The following is a 21,183-nucleotide window of genomic DNA, read 5'->3' as shown; positions in this document are numbered from 1 at the left end:
TATTCTACTTGGCCCACCAACCCAACCCCATACTCTAGAGAGTCCCCCTCCCCACGCGACGCTGCAACCACCACTTTCACCGCCACCCTTACCCCACCCATTTTGCCCCTCCCTTCTTCTACTTGAACCACCAACCCAACCCCATACCCTAGAGAGTCCCCCTCCCCCACGTGACGCTACAACCACCGGTTTCAAGGCTTCATGATGGGTAGTCGGGGTTGGGGTTTTCAGTTTGGGGGAGATGGGGCTGGAGTCGGGATTTAGGGGTGGGGTGGGGTATGGCCTTATGGGTCGGGGATGGTGAGGAGAGAGAATGAAGGGGGTGGTTGTCGGGGGTGGGGAAGGGGAGGGAGGTTATCGTGGTGGGAAAAGGGAAGGGGGTTGTCGTGGCTGGGGAAGGGGAGGGAGGGGTAGTAGTGTTGAGGAAGGGGAGGAGGTGGCAGTGGTGGGAAAAAGGGAGGGAGGGGGTGGAAGTGGTGGGAAAGGGGGAGTGAGGGGGTGGCAGTGGGTGGGAAAGGGGGAGGGAGGGGGGTGGCAGTGGGTAGGGAGGGGGGTTGGGTTTAGTTTAGGTTTTTTTTAAATTTATTTAGTATTATTAATTAGAATTAAGAATTTTAATTACAAAATTACCACTTGTTCAGGTCACCGGTCAACTTGACCTACCCAAAATTAATAGGTATAAAGGTTGCTTTGTTGTTGAATAATCAAAAGGTTGCTATGTTATTTGCGAATCACCAAAAGGTTGTACTATTGTAAGCAAATAATCCTAGTATTTATTATTTTTTAGGAAAAATGGATTGAAATACCCCCAACTTTGGGCAGTCCACTTTTAATACTCCCAGCTATGGGTTATTTTAAATACCCCCAACTATTGGGGTGGTACGCCAAAAATAGCCCGCTGACCTATTACCACCAGAAGAACTGGTAAAAAAAGACACATGCCTTACTCGTGATGCTAATTGTCTGGTTAATGGACCAACTGCCCATATTTAATTTTTTACCGTTAATGAGGGGCAATAAAAACCCCCTGCTCCTCACATCTCTCTGCTTACATCTCTCCTCATCTCTCTTCGTCTCTTTCTTCGTTCTTCAATGGCGTCGAACACCACAACTTGTTCTTCTTCTTACAGGTCTAGGTCCACAAGGTCCAACAATGGTGGTCAAATGGTGTGTTACCATCAAGAAATTACACCGATGAGGGTTGTTAGGGTTTGAAGGGCCAACAAAAGGCAAGCGGTTTTATGGCTATGCCTATTGGCCTGTAAGTATGTGAATTTTGTGGCTTTTGTTTTTAATTAGGTTTGCAAAATCTTATTTTTTTGTTTAATTTTGCAGCAAACCTGTGGGTTCTTCAAATGGGCAGACGAGGTGGATGATGTGCATGAACTCCAACATGGGATCTTTGTAAGGGATGAGTTTATTTCTGAACTTGAAGGGCAGAATATTTTGCTGAGAGAGAAGATAAAGAAGTTGAAAATGAAGAAGGAGAAGTTGGTGGATGAAGTTGAGGAAATGGGTATGGCCACAACTGAAACTCTGTATGAGTTGAAGTCCAACACCACTGAGAAGAAGTTGCTGTTTGGTTTGTTCATGTCTTGGATTTTTTTTTTTTTGCAATTGTGTTCTTGTTGAAGTAATGTATGTGAAGTTGTAGGAGAAGGCAAGATTTTGGTTGGGGTAGGAAGGTATATGTGAAGTTGTAGGAGAACTGAAACTCTGTAGTCTTGGGTTGGGATAGAATTTTGGTTGGGGTAGGAAGTTTAAGATTGTAAATGCTGCTCTTTTGGCCCTTTTGTGTAATTTACCGCCAAGACAATGGTGTAATGGTTTTTGAATGATCTTAGAATCAAATTGAATTATCTTGGAATCTTTTATGTCAACTATTTTTACTTTTTTTTTTGCTAATTCACAGTGTTGAAGGAAATACAAATAACCAAAATATATATCAAAAGTAAACCAAATATGTCATTAATAGAACATAAGTTTAATACACAACCATAAACAAAAAAACAACCAGACCACAACTTGTTTAATGTCAGGTTGAACCTAAAAACATAAGTTAAAACATGGGATACAGGACAATTTAACTTCCTAAATTCAAATGTGTTGTGGTGCTTGAAGCTTGACTTCCTTGAGTTAATTGTGCTGTTGCTGCCATCTGAGACACCACTCTGTCCAAGAGCCTGATTGTGAGTTCAGTTATGGTTAGTTAAGTTGGCATAATATCTCAATATACTGAAAATGAATTCCGAGACCAAAAAACTCACATTGATGAGAGTGTTGCCATGGCCATCAAAAAGGACACCAACTCCCTGTGGCATGTGCACAAAAACAAATAGAGTTAGAAAGGATTAATGTAGGTTTATTTAATACAAAGACTTAATTGAGTAACTCACCCTTTTTTTTTTGAAGGACCAGTGTTTTTCTTTCTTCCTTTTCCAACCACCCTGCCATTTTTACCAATCCTTGATGGTTGCGCATTTGTTTCTTGGTGTGAAGGACGAGGGGCAAAACTGACAGTGTTATAGTTCTTGAATGCAACAACAGATTCAGGGTTTACCTTCTCTATTTCTGTCAGAGCATCTCTAAAATCAGCCTCATTGTAGGACTTTGTTGCTCTCCAAAATAGCTTTCATTTCATCACTCTTGTATGTCTTATGCCAATGGGAATACACATGTCTAGCATAGTGTCTATGCTCTGCTTGTGGGAATATTTTAGCAACACCTTCTAATATAGCCTATTAAATAAGTAGGATACATGTTAGTCATACATAATACAACTACTAATACTACTATTTAATATAGATGAGCTGGATAAAATATTAAAACATACCTGAGCCTCATCTAAAATCATATTCAAATCTGACCCATTTCCGCCACCTAGTACTTTCTTCAGCTCATAAAAAAACCACTCCCAACTGGCAGTGTTCTTACCTTCCACCACTACCCATGCCAGTGTGCAGCTGAACTTTTTCCTTTGTTGATGTTTCCCACCTTTTTTGGGCCAGATTTAGGCCTCGTAGGAGTTAATTTATTGTGCCTAATTTATTGGGTTATTATGGGGCCAGTTTGTGGTCTAGCACTACTAGAATTAGGCTGGGTTGTGTCGTTAGAGGTCATCCCACTGGTTGTGATCCACCCTCTAACAATAAAAGAACATCAGGAACATCAACTACATGGACCACATAACAGTCAATACATCTACTTCTAAGTACAAGTTCAATCATCACCCTCACTTCATCATCAAATTTAACCCTTTTCAAACCTTCCTCAACCTTTGAGTACTTTCCACACTTCTGTGCTAATTCCTCCAAATAAAACCAACATAACTCATCTGCGTCTACAGGGAATAATGTTCGTGCTTCACCCCAACATACTGCATTACTCCTAATCTATTCTTAGTAAAAGTCCCACCATGCCAAATGATTACATTAACAATGGAGTCATCAATAACTGTTTTTTTCATGGTACCTAATGTAATGCAAGGATATATTATCAACAAAAGTCCAATAAACAACAACAACACAAGCAGAATCACCAATTTACACCAAACAAACCAACTTACCCTAAATTTAACAAATTAAAACGGAAAAGAAAAATCCAAAATTCAAGAACAAAGATGAAAATTTACCTCTCAGGCAGACTTAAGTTGCAGAATTTACCCCCAAAGATCAAAACCTGTGTCTTGATGATAAATCTCCAAACTTGGTTGAGAAGATGAAGGGAGTACTGTAACTGTTGTTGATGAACACTGGGTTTCGAAAATTACGCATTAATGGGGTAGGTGAAGCAAATGGAGGGAAAATGATTCTTTTTATCGAAACAACAGGTCACAAGTGAAAGGGGGTATTTTTGGCTTACCACCCAATAGTTGGAGGTATTTTTAAAAATAACCCATAATTGGAGGTATTAAAAGCGGACCGCCCAAAATTGAGGGTATTCTCATCCATTTTTCCTATTTTTTAACATAATAACCTTATGTTCATAAACCACATGCATTACCATTTAGGTTCACATTAAATTAAGTATGATCCAGCTTTATGTAAGCTTTTACTCTAACCATGTAATTATGAACCATGACCCTGTTTTTTTTTTTTTTTTAATAAAAAAATGTAATTATGTAAATATCTACCCTTTCTCCTGCGAAAAGGACTAGCTACAATAAGAAACGAAACCCGTCTCACCCTTGTCCCTTGCCACCGTAAGCAGGTGAATCGGATTCAGATTTTTGTGATTTGTACGGATGTAACCCCAACAACGTCAGCCAAATTTATATAATCTTTCGAATTTTGGCAAAATCAGCCTCCACTCAAAATTGGAAAAAAAAAAAAATGCCCTTTTCCAGATTTTCATCTTTCTCTCTAAACATATTCTCCATCTCTCCTTTCTAGCCATTTGCTCCTCTTTCTCTGTCACTCTCTTCTTTTTTTTGTTCCACTCTTTCTTTTTTTCCTTCTCCTTTTGACTCTCAATTTTATCAATTATCTTCTTTTCTTTGATCTTTGTTTCTTTCTTTGGGTCTCCAGATTCAACTTATATCAGGTAGACTTCTGAAAATTTTGTATTTTTTTTTTTTTTTGGGTTTAATTCATTGAACTTTCTGCATTTGGATATGTGGGTGTTTGTTAATTTCTTGTTTTTGTTGAAGTAATCTGATTATTTCAGAAAGAAGCAAGTTATTCATTCTGATATTGAATTGTAAATTTGAATTTAAGCTATTTATGATTGCTAATAACATTATTGATTAATTAATTATGTAGCCTTTTGGATAATTTTACCTATTTTAGCAAGATGAGTGATTAATTTCTGCTGGATGTACACAGAAGGGTTAGAGCTGAAATTAGTTTTTTTTTTTTTAATAATTATCTTAAAAGTCTTAGTTCCTTAAAACTTTGGTAGACATTTCTTGCAAAATTTAGAGTTGGAGTTGGGTAGAGCTGACTGCTTGTTGATGCTTTTCTTTTTTTTATGAAGATGTTGATCATGAATTTCGTTTACCCTTTTTCTTTTTAGTTCATTGTTTGCTGTACCAATTGAGAAAATGCATTTGTTTGTTGTGATTTATGTCTTTGTTATTATATGTATGGTGGTGGTGTATGAATAGATTGATCCAATACTTTTTTTCGGCTGTAAGATTAGACTTTGTTTTTCTCACATAAAGTATCCTTTTTAGAACTTATTAATGACTTGTGCACATAATCGAACTTGATTATAATTGTGACTTAAATTTGATAGCGCTTATCTGAATACACTATTTTTTTCTAAAGTTGAAAAGAACAAGGCCTTTACCTTGTTAGTCATCTTTCATTGCGAAGCTCTTAATTATGTCAGGAATAGTTCTTCGCAATCTACTTCTTTTCTGGTGCTTATATATTTGAAAATTGATGAGCTTTAAGTACTTTTTTTTGTTTGTTGGGGAGGGGGGGGGGGTGAATGTGAGGGGTAGGTTCATCGTTAGTTTATCACATAGAGTGGCTTCTTGGGATGCTTAATCCAAAGCCTCCTTTCAACTTCTAAGTTGCTGCTTTTATGTAGTTGACCCTATGCATTAATTACTGGTTTTGACTTGTCAAGGATAGACTTTCAGTTTCAGATGTGTTCTCTTGCTTGGATGAACATTTGTCTATGATATTGGTACTACCGACATGCTCATTTACTTCGGTAACAAAAAGAAATCGGAAGTTGGATAGTACTATGGCATTTCCATTGCAAACTTAGTAACAGTACTCATGATGTTATGCTGAAAGTCTTCTACATTCAGCAGGATTAAACAGATTGCATGAAATGCTATCCTGGGCATTTCACTTTTGAACCAGTCATCATAAGATATAAAATTTTCCGTTCTCAAGTTGTGTAAATTTTTGAATGCTATGTCGTTCTTTCTTTTCTTCCTTTGGAAAAGTTATAGTGAAGCTATAAATCTCAGCTTGGATATACTCTATATGATGAGGAGCACATTACCATCAGAGTAAATGATACTCTCTCTAGCCCTATGATGATTGAGGATTTCAATCTTTAACCATCACAAATCAGAGATGATAGTCCCTCTGTTACAAGTTGAACTTCTTTAGTAGAAGACCCAAATATTAAGTAGAGAGAAAAAAGAGTCGTGGGTAGGTGTGGGGGCCATCATAAAGAAAAGGAAAGTAAAAAGCATACTATAAAGTGAGTGTGTGTGTGTGTGTGTTTAGACTTTCAAGAGTGGTATATGGAAAACTATATTTATGATAGGAGGAGTGTTAAATTGAAATTTTACACCAACAAGTTAGACGTGAATGGTAAATGCTACTAGTTGATGTAAGTAATGCAATATGCACTTTTTCCATATTCTTCTTCATGCTCAAAGTGTATCTTACCTTTTGAGATAGAGTAATAACTAACCTAAGGGAGTGTTTAAGTGAGGACAAAGATATCAAAAGGACTAGTTAAATGGTGTTACCGCAGCTAGTTTCTAGATAGTAAAATATCTTTTTTTGGTCAAAGGTTGAAATGTTTGAGTATAAGGTGATAGTGTAATGAATGGCTTATTACAAGGCAAGCTGCTAACGCTGTACATATTAGCCACCTCTAGAATTTTGGTGTGCTGAAATGTGCATTATGTGGCAGCCGTTTTGTGTTTGTTGCTTACTGTAAATTTATGTAGCTTTGATATAAATCTTTTTCTATCCTTATACGGAAGCAGCTTTCTTTCAATGGGTACTAGATCCCACTTGCTTATGAAGAGCTTAAAAGACATGATAGATACTACCTGTACTACCAAGGTGCTCCTTTTATATGAAGCGCATATGATGTGTAACTGTACACATGTCGGTTTGAAGTAATACTGTCCTGAATCCTGATAGTCCTGTCAGTGTTGGTAATTTTGTGTGACATGCTGGGGTGTGAGAGCACTGAAGTATCGAATGTGTGAAAGTGAATGAGATTGAAGTCACTGGGAGAATAACATGAGGTCAGGAAGTTCATTAGATGAAAAGGAATGAGATTTCCATTGATTTGGATAACAGCTTGTCTTTCTTTGGTGTGAAGGATAGTTATAATGAAGTCAAAAGAAGGCTTTCATGCACTAGGATTTAGCTATGTGGACTTCTTATTGAGGCTTTCGTGTTGAGCTTGAAGTTCCGAAATGTCTCTCTCATGAGTTGACGTTATATTGAGATTTCGGTTACGTATTCATTCAATTTCGTGCACTTAATGCAGAAAAGGAGGATGGCTGATGACTAGTTTTATAAGATGGTATTTCAAGGATATGGACGTAAGCTACTTATCACCCTGCAAGGTGCAAATGTTTGCATTTTCTATGTAAATTGTACTAATGTTAAGGTGATATTTGGAAAATAATAACGATGGTGATGTTCTTTTCTTTATTTTTCCTTTTAGTTTATTGTTTACTGTTTTTGTTTCAACCATATGTTACCCTTCTTGTCTGAAGTTTCATATCATAATATCTGATGCAAATTTTAGATTGAAATGTTTACCTTCAATAATCAGATTGGTTGTGTTGTCAACACTTCAGTAAGCAATTTTTTTAATTTGTTTACTTTAGTCACATTTGCAATTAGCTGAAAATACCAAGTTGACATATGATTCCAATTTCCATGCTGGTAGTAGTAAAATCCTAGTAATTTGGATTACTGAATAATCATGGAAGGTTTATAGATATTGTGGGCAAAATTGAGAAATAGAACTTGTGATTTTGCTTTTAGTGATGGTTTAGCTACATTGCTACACCATTACCGGAGTTGTTAGCTTATTGTTTTATGATGGCATATCTCATTACTGATTTTCAGTGTTGTCCTAAGTCAAAGTATGTTTGTAAAGAGAGATTACTGAGCGTTACTGTTGCTCTAGCACAGGCATTATGTTTGAGGAACCTGCTAGTTCTGCTGATGGAGAAATCAAAGTGAGCTTTGGCTATCAATGTAGTGGGAGAAAAGCTGTACGTGATAATGCTGATGAATATGAAATCATTCCTAAGCCTCGACTTCGAAGAACTAGCGGATCTTTCTCCTGTCTTTCTGGTGCTGCCTTAAGTGCTAATACTACATTAGCTAACACTAACATCTGCAATGGCATAATAGGCGCAGAGATACTGCCTAGTTGGGACTCGCCTAATTCATTCCGCAGGATTCCATCTTCTCCATCACTTTCTTCTAAAGTGGACATATTGTCATCTTCTCTCCAGAGTACATTGTCAAACTTGAGTGTTAGTCCATCTTCTCTTGGAGAATCACCTGAAACTGATTCATATCTTAAGTTCATGAGTGCTTCTTCCCCAAATGAAGGCTTTCTCAATGCTATGGAAGTGCAAGTTGCTGGTGGAGCTGCCGGTGAAGATAGGGTTCAAGCTGTTTGCTCTGAAGAAGATGGTTGGCTCTTTTGTGCTGTTTATGATGGATTTAATGGAAGAGATGCAGCTGATTTCCTAGCTGGAACTTTATATGATACCTTCTTAATGAACTTCAACTCATTTAATTGGGATAATAAAGAAGACTCAGCTGAAGTATCTAATCATTTGGCTTCAGGTGATTCATTGCAGAATATGCTTGAAGATAGAAATATTTCTGATGTTGGGAAAAGTTTTCCAAGAATAGGTGGTAAAATGGATGTTAAAGTGGACGCTTTTAGTCACAAGGATAATAGCACTGAGGTAGACACCTCATCTAAATCTTTCAAAGAAGGGGTGCTGGAGTGCCTCCAACGAGCTCTTAGTCAAGCTGAGATTGACTTCTTGTCCATGGTTGAGCAAGATATGGAAGACAGGCCTGATCTTGTTTCTGTTGGATCTTGTGTTTTGGTTGCATTGCTTGTTGGGAAAGACTTGTATACGTTGAATTTAGGTGATAGTAGAGTTGTCATTGCAACACAAAGTAGTGACTTTGATGTTGGAGAGACTGAAAGATATAAAGCAATCCAGCTCACAGATATTCATAATACTGACAATGAAGTTGAGAGATCTAAACTTTTATTGAATCACCGTGATGATCCTTCAACAATTACTGCAGGAAAAGTGAAAGGAAAGTTGAAGGTCACTCGTGCTTTTGGTGTTGGATACCTGAAGAAGGTTAGTAATGGTTTTAGTTAAGAGTGTGCAGTTGTTGAACTACTTAGTCCTTATTCTGTTCTCCTGTTTATACTCAATGTAATTATTTTTAATAATTAGAGTGCTTTTTACTGATCTGAAATCTTCTTCTTATTGACTTTTAACATTTTTTTTATGATTAATTTTTTTAAATTTTTTTTGATTGATTATTTCGTCCTACTTTCCACATAACGTGGGGAAGGGCACAAGTTTTAAGGAGTGCATATGAAGGGGAGAAAGATAGAGAGAAATAATAGGAGGGAGCCATGTGATGAGGAGGCAGATAGAAAGAACCCATTACCAAATAAAGTAATGTTGCAACCATTATGGGATAGAGGAAGTAATAATTAAAACCTTTACTGATGAAAACAGATCTGTTTTTAATCAAAACTGATTTTTACTTATTTATACTGATCTTTTCTAAACGGAAGAAGTTGAAGAGAAATGGGCCTTACTACAAGTGATGGATGATGCTTGTGCTAGGGAGAATACCTGCATAATTCTATGGGTGGGAATGAGCGGAGCAAGAGCAAAGCATTGATGTCATGCATCTTTAGCATGTGTTTTGACAGAGTTGTTGCCTGCCTAACCGTTCAGTTTATAAGCTGCTACCTTTTTAGTATGTGTGTAGGATATGAATTATAATTTGTGCCTGATGGCTATGGAGAGTCGACCCGTGGAATTCATATCTCCATTTCTTTGGCTGACGATTTCATTTGCAGAAGTAGTTTTGTGTGATGATGTAAAATATCATCCAGTGAACTCTTGCTAAATTGTCTGGTTACCTCAAATGCTAAAAAGTATAGAATCTTGTTATCTCATACTCCTATGATGATTGTGTGATCATAAATAGAACTTCCCAATCTAAATGTTGTCAACGCCAGAAATTCTAGATAAAACTTTCTTGTCCAATCTGCACTACAATTTCTCCGCTCTTTCATGTGATTTTGCTTCTCTGACGTGGATATTTGTCTGTTCACAGAAAGTATTGAATGATGCACTGATGGGAATCCTCAGAGTTCGAAATTTACTAAGTCCTCCTTATATCTCTACAAGTCCTTCTGTTAATGTACACAGAATTTCAAAATCCGATCGTTTTGTTGTACTGGGTAGTGATGGTTTATTTGACTTCTTTACCAATGAAGAGATCGTTAGACTGGTCCATTTGTTTATATCAAGATATCCTTCTGGTGATCCAGCAAAGTTTTTGCTCGAGCAACTTGTCATTAGAGCAGCAGATTGTGCAGGTATGTTGCATTTCTCAAGTCTCGTGAGTTGCTACCCTGTTATCGTCAAAGTATGCATTGAGAGGGGGGGGGGGGAGATGAGGGGCAAGAGTGGAGCCATGAGCTTTTGTTGTAGTTTAGACTGAGTCTCCAACCTACTGTTTCTGGTTTTGCATTTCATATATCTGCTTTGGGTTCCACAGTTGTAGATAAGCTATCAAATGCATAGCTTGGGTCAAGTTTGAAATGGAAAAGAGCCATGTTAGCTTTAAAGATAAGAATTCTTATGTTCTGCTGCTGGTTGACCAAAATATGAGTCAAAGGTTTGCCTTATTAGCAATGTCTGATATAGCTACTACAATAACATTACATCCGATGTGAATCCCCTCTATGTCTCCCATTTTGACTTCTCTGTTCGTAATGATGAATATGGACATGAATGTTTGATAAACTACTATCAGGCTCTAATTTACCAATTGAATCTGTGCTAGTCAGATTCTCATAGATTCATGATCTAATGAAGAAATTATTTGATGTCTGAAAAAATTATGAAGATATTTTATTATTAATCTACTCGTGTTATGAAGATCAGTAATTTTTAGGATAAATTACATCTTACCACCTAGACTTTTCATGTTTTTAGAAACTCCCACCTTAATGAATTTTTTTTATAAATTTCCACCTACCATTTCCAGTTTTATTAAAAACTCCAACCACTTAACGATTTTTGTTAAATTTCGTTAACAAAACCGTTTAGTGGGTCCCTCATATACATTTTGTTAACAAAATTGAACTTGAAATAGTTGCAAGTCTTTCCAAATAGTTATAATTCGTTCCAAACTTGCTCCAAAATTGTTGAGATTTTGCCCTTAAATTGATGAAATTGACTTCGATTTCAGCGTAAATTAATAATAAAATGCATATGTGAGGTCTACTTAACGGTTTTGTTAACGAAATTTAACAAAAATCGTTAAGTGGTGGGAGTTTTTAATAAAATTGAAAACGGTAGGTGAAAATTTATAAAAAAGATTCATTAAGGTGGGAGTTTTTAAAAACGTGAAAAGTTCAGGTGGTTTTGAACAAAAAATCCTAATTTTTATAAAACTTTTGTCTTTTTTGTGAAATTGATGCTCTATATAATATATATAATTATTTATTTGCTTTTCAACGGGAATTATTTTCTGTATATTTGATATTGTTTTTCCAATAGATTAGAGGTTTATTTTTCTGATATCTAAAATTGGATATATGCTCTTGCAGGTTTCAGCATAGAAGAGCTTATGAATATACCACCAGGGAGGAGAAGGAAATACCATGATGACGTGACAGTAATTGTGATCACTCTAGGAATTAATCAACGCACTTCAAAAGCCTCGACATGTTTGTAAGTTTCACGCTGCAAAAGTGAATGGAATCTGTAAAGATATTTTTTGGTTACATACAAAGACGTGGAGAGAATTTGGAAGGAGTAAGCAGTCTCCTGGTTTTGGAGGAAATTTGTTAAAAGAGAGCTGGAACCACAGAAGACTGCACATTTCGCCTTTCCTCCCTTTCCTGGGTTGGTGACCTAAAGAGTTTTCTATACGACCAACACTTATGTAATAGATGTGTGTATGATTATGATGATGATGATAATGTGTAGGTTAAGTTTTCTCTCTAAATCTGTCAAGGACTTTGGCTTTTGTACATATGCCCATTTCTTATGTATTTCACTATTTCTGTATTTCCCTTCTTTTTGCTGGATTTGAGCATTTAGTCATGGTAGACTTGGGCTTGCATAATTCGACGAGTCACGCCATAACTTTTTTGGGATCAAACTCATGTACTACTGGTTTATGGATTTGTTCATCTTCTGATTTTTGCATCTCAAAAATTGATCTCTCTCTCTATATATATGATGTTTTTGTTAACCTAGAATGAGACATGCTAGAAGAATTTCTGATTTAGCTTTGATATTTTCGATTCTCAGATCAGAATCCTCACAATGGTTTACAAAATTTACATTGCATTTTAGCCGGTGTTGTTCCTTGTCAAAATGCAATACCAAGGTAAACTAGTTGGTTTCGTTACCATATATTTGAACCAACACAAATCAACAAGCTATTGAGAATGAGATAGCGTGACGGGATAGTTATATAAATGTCTCAAACATGAGTCTCTGGGGGTATTCTTATTATCCTTATCTAATTTTTAGTCTCGGGTGATGTTTCGGGTTATTACCATTTTTAAGTTAAAAAATATCATCTAATGTTGCATATCTATTGGTTAGAACTTTAGTATATTCCCCTAAAAAAAAAAAAGAACTTTAGTATATTAACTCAAGGTCACGTGGTCGAATTTTATATTGAGCATGTTTCTAATATTTTTTTAATGTGCATAATGATGACATTAAATGAAACAACTAAAGGGAGAGTTCCACGCGGTGCTTAGACTTGCTTAGGAACACTTTTTAATACGGGTTTTCACCAAATAGATCGAGTTTTCATGAAATTCATCGGGTATCCTCGCACTTTTGAAAATACACCTAATACCCTTCAGTTCCAACATAATACACCCAAATATCGTATTAACCCAACATAATAGTATTAATTGTCGTTAGTCATTAATTCTAATTTTTTAGTTAAACATAATTTTAACCATAATCCTTACCCATAAACCTAATCCTAACCACCCCTCCCTCCCCCACCCTCCCACCACCCTTGCATCCCCCTTCCCCCACCCTCCCACAGCTCAACCCCCCCGTTTGAATTCCCCCCACCTTCGTCGAATTCCGCGGACAAAGGCAGCTGCTGGAGTTAATGGGTTGTAGACAACGGGTTGGGTTAATGGGTTGTAGACAATCGAGTTGATAAGTCGCTCCAAAGGTAAATCGGGAGAGAGGGGGGGACGGGAGCTGCGGAAGGGTGGGGGAGGGGGAGCTGCTGGGGTGGGGGGGGGGGCTGCAGGGGTGGGGGAGGGGGTTAGGGCTCAGGGTTAGAGGCAGGGTTAGAATTAGGATTAATTAGAGTTTAAACTAGAAAATTAGAGTTAATAACTAACGACGGTTAACATCGTTAATCATTAAGGTAGTGTTTGGAAACTTGTATTTCATTTCAAATAATGGATTTGAAATCTGGAATTTAAAGTTTGTATTTGAATTCCTAATCATTGTTTTGTAAAGGGGGTTTAATAGAGGAGAGAGAAATAGAGGTTTAATAGAGGAGAGAGAAAAAGTGTGGGTTAACTAAAGGAGAGAGAAATAGATATTAGAAAGGACATGAGTGAAGTTGGGATATATAAATACTCATGAAGTTTATGTATGAGGAGAGAATTTCAAATGACAAGATAATAGCTTGAATTTTAAATTCTACTAATATAGGCTTTTGATAAGAATTTGGATAAATTCCATAATTTCAAATTCCATGCCATCCAAACAATAGATTTCATCCAAATCCAGGATTTGAAATGAAATATTGCTTTCCAAACATAGCATAAGGGAATTTAAGTGTATTATGTTGAAACCGAAGGGTACCAGGTGTATATTCAAAAGTGCAAGGGTAATTAGTAAATTTCGTGAAAACTCGAAGGTATTTGGTTAAAAAATCGTAAAATATTAGTAGAGATTGTAGTAGGGCCCACTAGTTTCCTAACTTATATTAATATATAGGATTTTTTGTCCCAAACCACCTTATTAACTTTGTGCCACTTTGCGAGAAACTACCTTAAGTAAATGAAATTGTCCAGAACTACCTAAACTCCATAAAACCATTGTTGACAATACCAAATGGTTTTCCAATCAGTTGACCATGATTTTTTGGTCAATAAGAGTCACGTGCCTAGCCACAACGACCAATACAAGCACCTATTGTTACTCGCCACAACCACTAAGACCACCTGTTACAACCCAAAGTCACCTAGTGCAACCCACAACCACCAATACGAGCACCCAACCCAAGCACTCGACACAACCATTTCGACCACCCACTGCAACCCACAACCACCAATACGAGCACCCACTACAAGCCACATCCATATACAACCACCAATAGTACTTGCCACAACATATACGACCACCCACCGCAACCCACAAAACGCCCAACCCAGTTGACACTACTCGAAAACCCAAATCTCGAATCGAAAACCCACAACCAACAATTTCCCCACCCACACCCTACCACAGTACCACCACCATTAGCACCAAAATGAGGAAATGGAGGGAAGTGAGGGAAGTGGATAAAAAATGGCAAAAAACATCAGGTCATGTGCCCAACACTTCGGTATTATTAAACTAAAAACCACAGTCAACTCCCCTTTAAACCATTTAGGTAGTAGTCAACAATTGTTTTTACTATTTAAGGTAGTTTTGGACAATTTCGTTACTTAAGGTAGTTTCTCGCAAAGTGACATAAAGTTAAGCTGGTTTGGGATAAAAAAAACCTAATACATATTTATATTTTTTGATCGAAATACTGGCCGAAACTATTAAATGCAACATTTTAAACTCTTTGATCTTTGAAACGCCCATTTAATAAAATCTAAGTTGTTTCATGCATTCAATATTTGTATATGTTAAGTATATATACACCCAAATTTTAAGATTGCTTGACCTAGTAATAAAATTCCTCCCATTTGACTTTGAGGTTACAAGTTCTAATATTCCTTGAAAGTTAGACGCCAGCATGCAATCAATGAGGAATTTTCAATCTTAACCACAAACTGAAAAATTCTGAAACAAGGGCAAAAACTAGCTCAACATACTAACAAAACAGAACCTACCGAGATTCCCTCTTTTTGATGTCAAACAAAATAGTACCAAGAAGAAGATACACTTACACATGTCCTACTTTAATCGAAGCAACACTAGTTCTTTGGAGAAGAGAACATCAATTACACCGGGAGGGTTCTTGAATTAGGAAAAACAAAATTAGAAGAAACAAATTTTTATAAGTATCTTTTTGCGAAAAACAACCTAACTTTTTTATTTTTTGTCGTTTTACAACCTTAATCAAAATTTATTTTACGAGATCAGACCTCAAGGTTATTTTTCGACATTAATTTTCGATCACAAGCTTTGGGCAAGGCATTGAACATCATTAGGTGTGAGGATTGCATATAGAAAACGCATTGATCAAAGCCCGGAGACGAGAATCGATCAATGATGTAAAACCGTCATGAGGTCTAATCTCGAAAATAAACTTCAATTAAGGTTGTTAAATGCCAAAAAAATTTTAAAAGGTTGTTTCTCACAAAAAAATTACTTATAAAATGTTGCTTCCTCAAAAAAATATAATTATTTAGAGAAAAAAAAAAGAGATTAGAGAAATTACATAATAGAACACCCGTTAGGGTTTTCATCACTGAAAATACTAAAGGAATTAAATGCTGTTGCCTGAACTTGGTAGCTTTCCAACTGCTCATTTATATTATTGTAGGAAACAAAAGGTGATGTTGGGACGTTATATGATACACCATACCCTACTTTACTAGGATGAGCTGCATTATAATTCATCACTTGAACTGTTTCAGACCCTTGATTTGGCACAAATGAACTCATCTCTTCAAATGAAGGGCTCAGATTAACTCCTTGGCCTTTCCCCTCATAATCATTTACTAATCCAGTAGTATTTGCTGCTCCACCATTGACTACACCACCACAATTACCATTTTGCCCCTTACCTTTCTTCCTTTTTCCACCATTCCCTGCATCACCTGAGTTTGCTGCAGTTTTAGAATGTTTTATCATAGCATTGTTTTTCAATGTCACTTGTTTATTTCCATCACTGTTTTTTTTGGTGTTTTTCTTGACTTCAATTTTTGGAGTAGTTTTTTCTTTGATTTGGTTACTTTTTGGGTCACTTTGTTTTGCATTTTTGCTGGCATTTTCACCTGATTTTTCATTCCATATCTCTGCATGTTTACCTGTTTTTAGTAACTTCTTCACCAGAATCTCTGAACTAACGTTTCCACTTACTGTAACCTTCTGCTGCTGTGAGTCAATACTTGTGCTGTAAACTCCTATATGAAACCAATCATCATATTTAGCCAGTAACAAATTTGAACACTCTTAACTACAAAACCTTCACCAGAAGAACACACTAAAAATACTTGTTATTAGAGTAAATAGTCAAAACGTTGCTAAGTAATAAAAAAACAAAGGAAGTAATGTTTAGTAAAAATCAGTTTAATCAGCAAAAATTAGTTTAATCCGTCTGAATCAGTATATTGCTGGGACAGTTGGGTTTAGAGAGATGGTACCGTCGATGCGCTGAAGAAGCTTCTTGACTTCTCTCTTGCAGCCAAGACAGTGAATGGGGACTTTGAGTACCCATGTCTGCATGCAAAAGAATAGTAGTAGAGAGACGAAACATTATAATAAAATAACAAACAGGGAAGAAGAGCAGAATGTATAGGAGATATATCCATGGAGATAAAAGAAAGTACATTGTATTTCAGCAATTGTGTAGCTTCTCCTGCTTTAGTTGAACCAGGTGCAGCCATTACTAAGAGATGGAGACTTTGAGAAGCAGATGTAGAGTAGGAGAGTTTATGACTTTAATAGTGAGTAGTGAATAGTAATGGGTATAAAAAAAAGAGGGTTGCAGTTGGGTTTGTTACTAGGGAGTAAATGATGCAATATAGTACTATACTACTATCCAAAGTTTTTGAAAAGTTGAAACAATAGTTTGAATACCAGGCCTATGGACGTGGATACAATATTTTTATGCAAGTTCTTATATTTTTATCAGTCACACAAATTCACATTATAATGAATTTGTAGGAATGTCTACTACTCTTGTTTATATGTGAACCAAACAAGTACCTTTTTTTTTTTTTTTAAATTAATATTAATTCATTGATTCAAAGTTATACGACATCTACAATAGAAGTCAAAACTAAACAAATACATATCAAAATGAAATAAATACAATTCTAATATGATAAAACCACGATCGTTTAGTAGATCCAACACTTCTTGTCTGATGCAGCCTTCTGCAAGGGGGTCTATCGATCTTTTGTAGTTTTGAAGTAGAACCGGATTCAATTCAAGTAAACGTAAACGAAGTCTTGACATCTGTTGCAACTCCGCACAAATTTCGATCAACAAATCAACATCTTGAATCACACAAAAACCAAAAAACAATTTCTTTAAACTCTCACATGGAGAGAGATAAAACCCAATATATAGGTAGACATAACCCAATATATGGGTATAAAAACTCTCCATTAGAGAGAGACTAAGATTTATTGGAAACATAAACATAAAAAACTAGTAATAAAACGAGAAAAGGGGCTTACCACAGCCCAAAAGGATGGTGGTAGTCCCTAGGTTGAAAATTAGAGTTTTGTGGGAGAGGAGAGAGAAGAGAGAAAAAGAAGGAGAGAGGAGGCTGTGTCAAAGAACTTAGATGACGACCTTGATTGTCGCTTAATCAATCTTCAACCAAGCAAGTACTTAGTGTATTCAAGTCAGCTAAACAATACACCAACTTGTTTGATGGATGATAATAACAATAATTAATCTATAGCTTAATTTGTAAAGAGATATCATCCTTATATTTATGATAATGTTTGTCCGATTGCAAACACTTGTTTTCTTCATGATTTGCCATTGTCATCCATTACAACTTACATATAACCAAACTACTTCAGTCTAAAAATAATAATAAAAGATTTTTTTACGAAAGATATTAATAAGAGATTAATGTTGGAATATGATTCAAATATTGATGTCTTGTTTTTAGATTTGCATTATCTCTTAATTTAGTGGTGATAACAGATTCCTAGTATTATGGAAGCAGTCACGTTTTTAGTGGGATGGTTTAGTGAGTCTAAGGTTCATAGTATTAGTTAAGTTTTATTGTTAGTGCGTGGGTGATCATGGGATGATTTCCCTGATTATTAGCATTAGGTGGTTATTTCCTTTGTTATTTATATGCTTAGTTTACTTAATGAAATGTGTGTGAGAGAACCAACAAAGTTCAGTGTATTATTTCTATTTCTTCCACCACCAAGTTTCACTCTTATAAACATCATTAAAGTTTCAACATGGTATCCGAGCCGATGGTTCGATCCTAAACCTTAAAAAAATACTGTCGTAAAAAAAAAAAAAAAAAAAAAAAAAATGTTGTGAGTTTTTGAGTATTAGTCGTGAGTTTTGAGTGTTAAACACAGTGAGTGTAACTATGGCAAATAATGGAGTCAATTCGTCCTTTTAACCTTTAATTCCAATCTTTAAAGGTGAGAAGTATCATCTATGGAGTATCAAGATGCAAACTATGTTTCAATCTCAAGAGTTATGGGATATTGTTGAGAATGGGTACAAAGAACCAGTCGAAGCACCGGCAGAACCCGTCAAAGTCTGCGTGAAAGTCGAAAACGGAATGCGAAAGCATTATTTATTATCCAATCTTCAGTAGATGATGAAATATTTCCTCGAATTTCATCCAGTAAGACAGCAAAAGAGGCATGGGAGGTGCTCAAACAAGAGTACTTGGGTGATCAAAAGGTATTGAAGGTAAAGTTGCAAACTCTTCGTCGTAGTTTTGGAGAGTTAGCTATGGGTGATAGAGAATCTGTTCAAAGTTATTTATCTAAAGTAACTGCAATTGTAAGTCAAATGAGGTCTTATGGTGAGAATATTAGTAGTGAAGAAGTTGTGAGTAAAGTTTTAAGAAGTTTGAATAAAGATTGGAAACATGTTGTTCCTGCAATTGTGGAGTCAAAAGATTTGTCTAGTTATTCTTTTGATGAGTTAATGGGCTCTTTGTTAGCTCATGAGTCTTGGGTAAGTAAAAGTGAGGATGTAGCAGAAGAAAAAGCATTTCAAGTTGAAGGGCAAATATCGGATGATCAGTATTATGATGGAAGTCGTAGTCGAGGTAGTAATAGTCGTGGTCGTGGTAGAGACGGTCGTGGTCGTGGTTACGGTTATGGTCGAGGTGGTGGTGGTCGCGGTCGTGGTCTTGAAGAAGGTGGAGGTCGTGGTGTGAGTAGTGTTCAATGCTACTATTGCAAGAAGTATGGTCACAAAGAAGATAGATGTTGGGATAAGCAGAGGGATGAGCAAGTGAAAGAACAAACCAACTATGCTCAAAAGGTTGAAGAAGAAGAGACGCTCTTCTAGACGCGTGTGTCGCAGTTGTGTCATGAAAGTCGTGGTTGAGTTCAAGTCGAAGTTCGTCGTCGTGTGGTCGTGTTCGTGGTAGCTGTTTATGGCAATGGTTGAACTTGTGGCGTGGGAGTTTGAATCAAAGGGGAGTGTTGGAATATGATTCAAATATTGATGTCTTGTTTTTAGATTTGCATTATCTCTTAATTTAGTGGTGATAACAGATTCCTAGTATTATGGAAGCAGTCACGTTTTTAGTGGGATGGTTTAGTGAGTCTAAGGTTCATAGTATTAGTTAAGTTTTATTGTTAGTGCGTGGGTGATCATGGGATGATTTCCCTGATTATTAGCATTAGGTGGTTATTTCCTTTGTTATTTATATGCTTAGTTTACTTAATGAAATGTGTGTGAGAGAACCAACAAAGTTCAGTGTATTATTTCTATTTCTTCCACCACCAAGTTTCACTCTTATAAACATCATTAAAGTTTCAACAATTAATACAATGAAGTTGGATTTTATGACAAAACAAGGCATTGCTCAATATTGTTATATGTTTAATCTTCCACTTATAAGGTTTATATTTAGCGAAATTCTTATGACAATACTAATACATTATAGCAGACGTCATGTTGCAAAGCATACTAATATGAATAAGATGGGCTTTTTTTCACTTAAAGAGAGGAGCGAGGTCAGGACATTTTTCTCTCTTTATAATCAAAAGGGTCTTTGAATATCAACTGTAATCAACTTTGTCAAATCCGTAGGTAGGAGTTAGGAGTAATAGATAGTAGTGCAACCTTATATATCCATCATTGGGTAAAAGCAGCGAGCGAGTGAGTGAATGAATAATTAAAACTGATACTTTTTTGACCTCGCAGGCTTATCATTGTCAACTTAATAGGAATAGTGCATAACTTATTAACTTGCTAGTGCTGAAGCCATGATTGCCTTAAAAATTAGTGGGGATCCATGAGACCCTGACCCTCTTTCTTTCATGGCTTCCAAATACAAATAGTAAAAACTTAGGATTCTGTAGGGATTCTCACCGCATTTGATGGGTGGTTGTTCAAGATTTTAGATAAAGTTAAAGAGAGAAACACTAAAATTTTACGTCTTTACACGAAAGCTCTATTTCTTTCCTTTTTCTTTTACATATCTATATACTTTTCTGTTTTTATTTTCCCTTGTTTTTTTGAGGAGAGAATGGAACTTTCTCTGTTAATAGTAATAACTACTAGTTGAAAAGCTTTATGATTGAAATCTCAATAGGTTGGATTAGATCGGATTTTTTGAATTGCTACACTACTTCAATTCACATTTATATTTTTGAGAACCAGTTTCGAATTTGGATATTTTTATTAGATTGTTTTTTCTCGAATATGGTTGGAATAAAACTATTTCATTACTTTAATATAAAAAAAAAGGTGAGCTTGTGCGGTATTCCAGTAGAGTATAAAGTGTTTGGAGGATTTGTATTGATTATCATAAGTTTAGTTTCGATATAAGAAGATATCATTGTAGTACTTTATTGATCAAATATTGCAATGACTTTTACAATGATAGTCAAATGGAACACTAGCTACAAGGAGGAGTGTAATTTAAGTGTGGAATTTAGTACTTCATTTTTTTTATTCACCAATAAGAGAATGATGATGTAGCTACTAAAGCACCAATCATGAAGAGATCAAGGTGTTTATTGCACTCAGAACGCCTTAAAGAAAAGGCAATTGAGGAGGTATTCTGACTTAAATTTTACAGTTGAAGAATGCACACAATGTAATTAGGTGTG

At 36.0% G+C, this 21,183-nt stretch overlaps 2 protein-coding genes across 7 annotated transcripts; one reads left to right on the top strand and one right to left on the bottom strand.

The window, feature by feature from the left end:
* The first annotated feature begins 4,283 nt into the window (after positions 1 to 4,283).
* On the top strand, positions 4,284 to 12,215 carry LOC104884373 (probable protein phosphatase 2C 40). Of its 6 annotated transcripts, none has more exons than XM_010669014.4 (5): positions 4,284 to 4,542; positions 7,198 to 7,276; positions 7,854 to 9,061; positions 10,062 to 10,326; positions 11,566 to 12,215. In XM_010669014.4, exons 2-5 carry the CDS (start codon positions 7,231 to 7,233, stop codon positions 11,691 to 11,693), a joined length of 1,647 nt encoding a protein of 548 aa, XP_010667316.2. In that variant the 5' UTR covers positions 4,284 to 4,542; positions 7,198 to 7,230; the 3' UTR covers positions 11,694 to 12,215. The 6 variants fall into 6 exon arrangements, with proteins under 6 accessions (XP_010667316.2, XP_010667317.2, XP_057249690.1 ...); XM_010669015.4 differs by having other exon boundaries at positions 4,285 to 4,542; positions 7,198 to 7,252; XM_057393707.1 differs by lacking the exon at positions 7,198 to 7,276 and having other exon boundaries at positions 4,285 to 4,542; positions 7,788 to 9,061.
* A 3,392-nt stretch (positions 12,216 to 15,607) lies between these two features.
* On the bottom strand, positions 15,608 to 16,027 carry LOC104884374 (heavy metal-associated isoprenylated plant protein 35). Its single transcript, XM_010669019.3, has one exon. The coding sequence runs from the start codon at positions 16,025 to 16,027 to the stop codon at positions 15,608 to 15,610; it is 420 nt and encodes a 139-aa protein (XP_010667321.2).
* Between the last annotated feature and the right edge of the window lie 5,156 nt (positions 16,028 to 21,183).

The sequence above is a fragment of the Beta vulgaris genome, chromosome 3 (genome assembly GCF_026745355.1).
Source record: "Beta vulgaris subsp. vulgaris cultivar EL10 chromosome 3, EL10.2, whole genome shotgun sequence".
NCBI lineage: Eukaryota > Viridiplantae > Streptophyta > Magnoliopsida > Caryophyllales > Amaranthaceae > Beta > Beta vulgaris.
The sequence above is the reverse complement of the archived record's forward strand: the minus strand, read 5'-3'. Positions and strand labels throughout refer to the sequence as shown.

What these genes read in the sequence shown, in the direction of transcription:
- LOC104884373 (XM_010669014.4), top strand. Translation starts at nt 7,231, where the DNA reads ATGGTATTTCAAGGATATGGACGTAAGCTACTTATCACCCTGCAAG. An exon ending in GCTACTTATCACCCTGCAAG is followed by an intron (nt 7,277 to 7,853) that starts GTGCAAATGTTT and finishes GCTCTAGCACAG; the next exon opens with GCATTATGTTTGAGGAACCT. An exon ending in TAGAGCAGCAGATTGTGCAG is followed by an intron (nt 10,327 to 11,565) that starts GTATGTTGCATT and finishes ATGCTCTTGCAG; the next exon opens with GTTTCAGCATAGAAGAGCTT.
- LOC104884374 (XM_010669019.3), bottom strand. Translation starts at nt 16,027, where the DNA reads ATGATAAAACATTCTAAAACTGCAGCAAACTCAGGTGATGCAGGGAAT.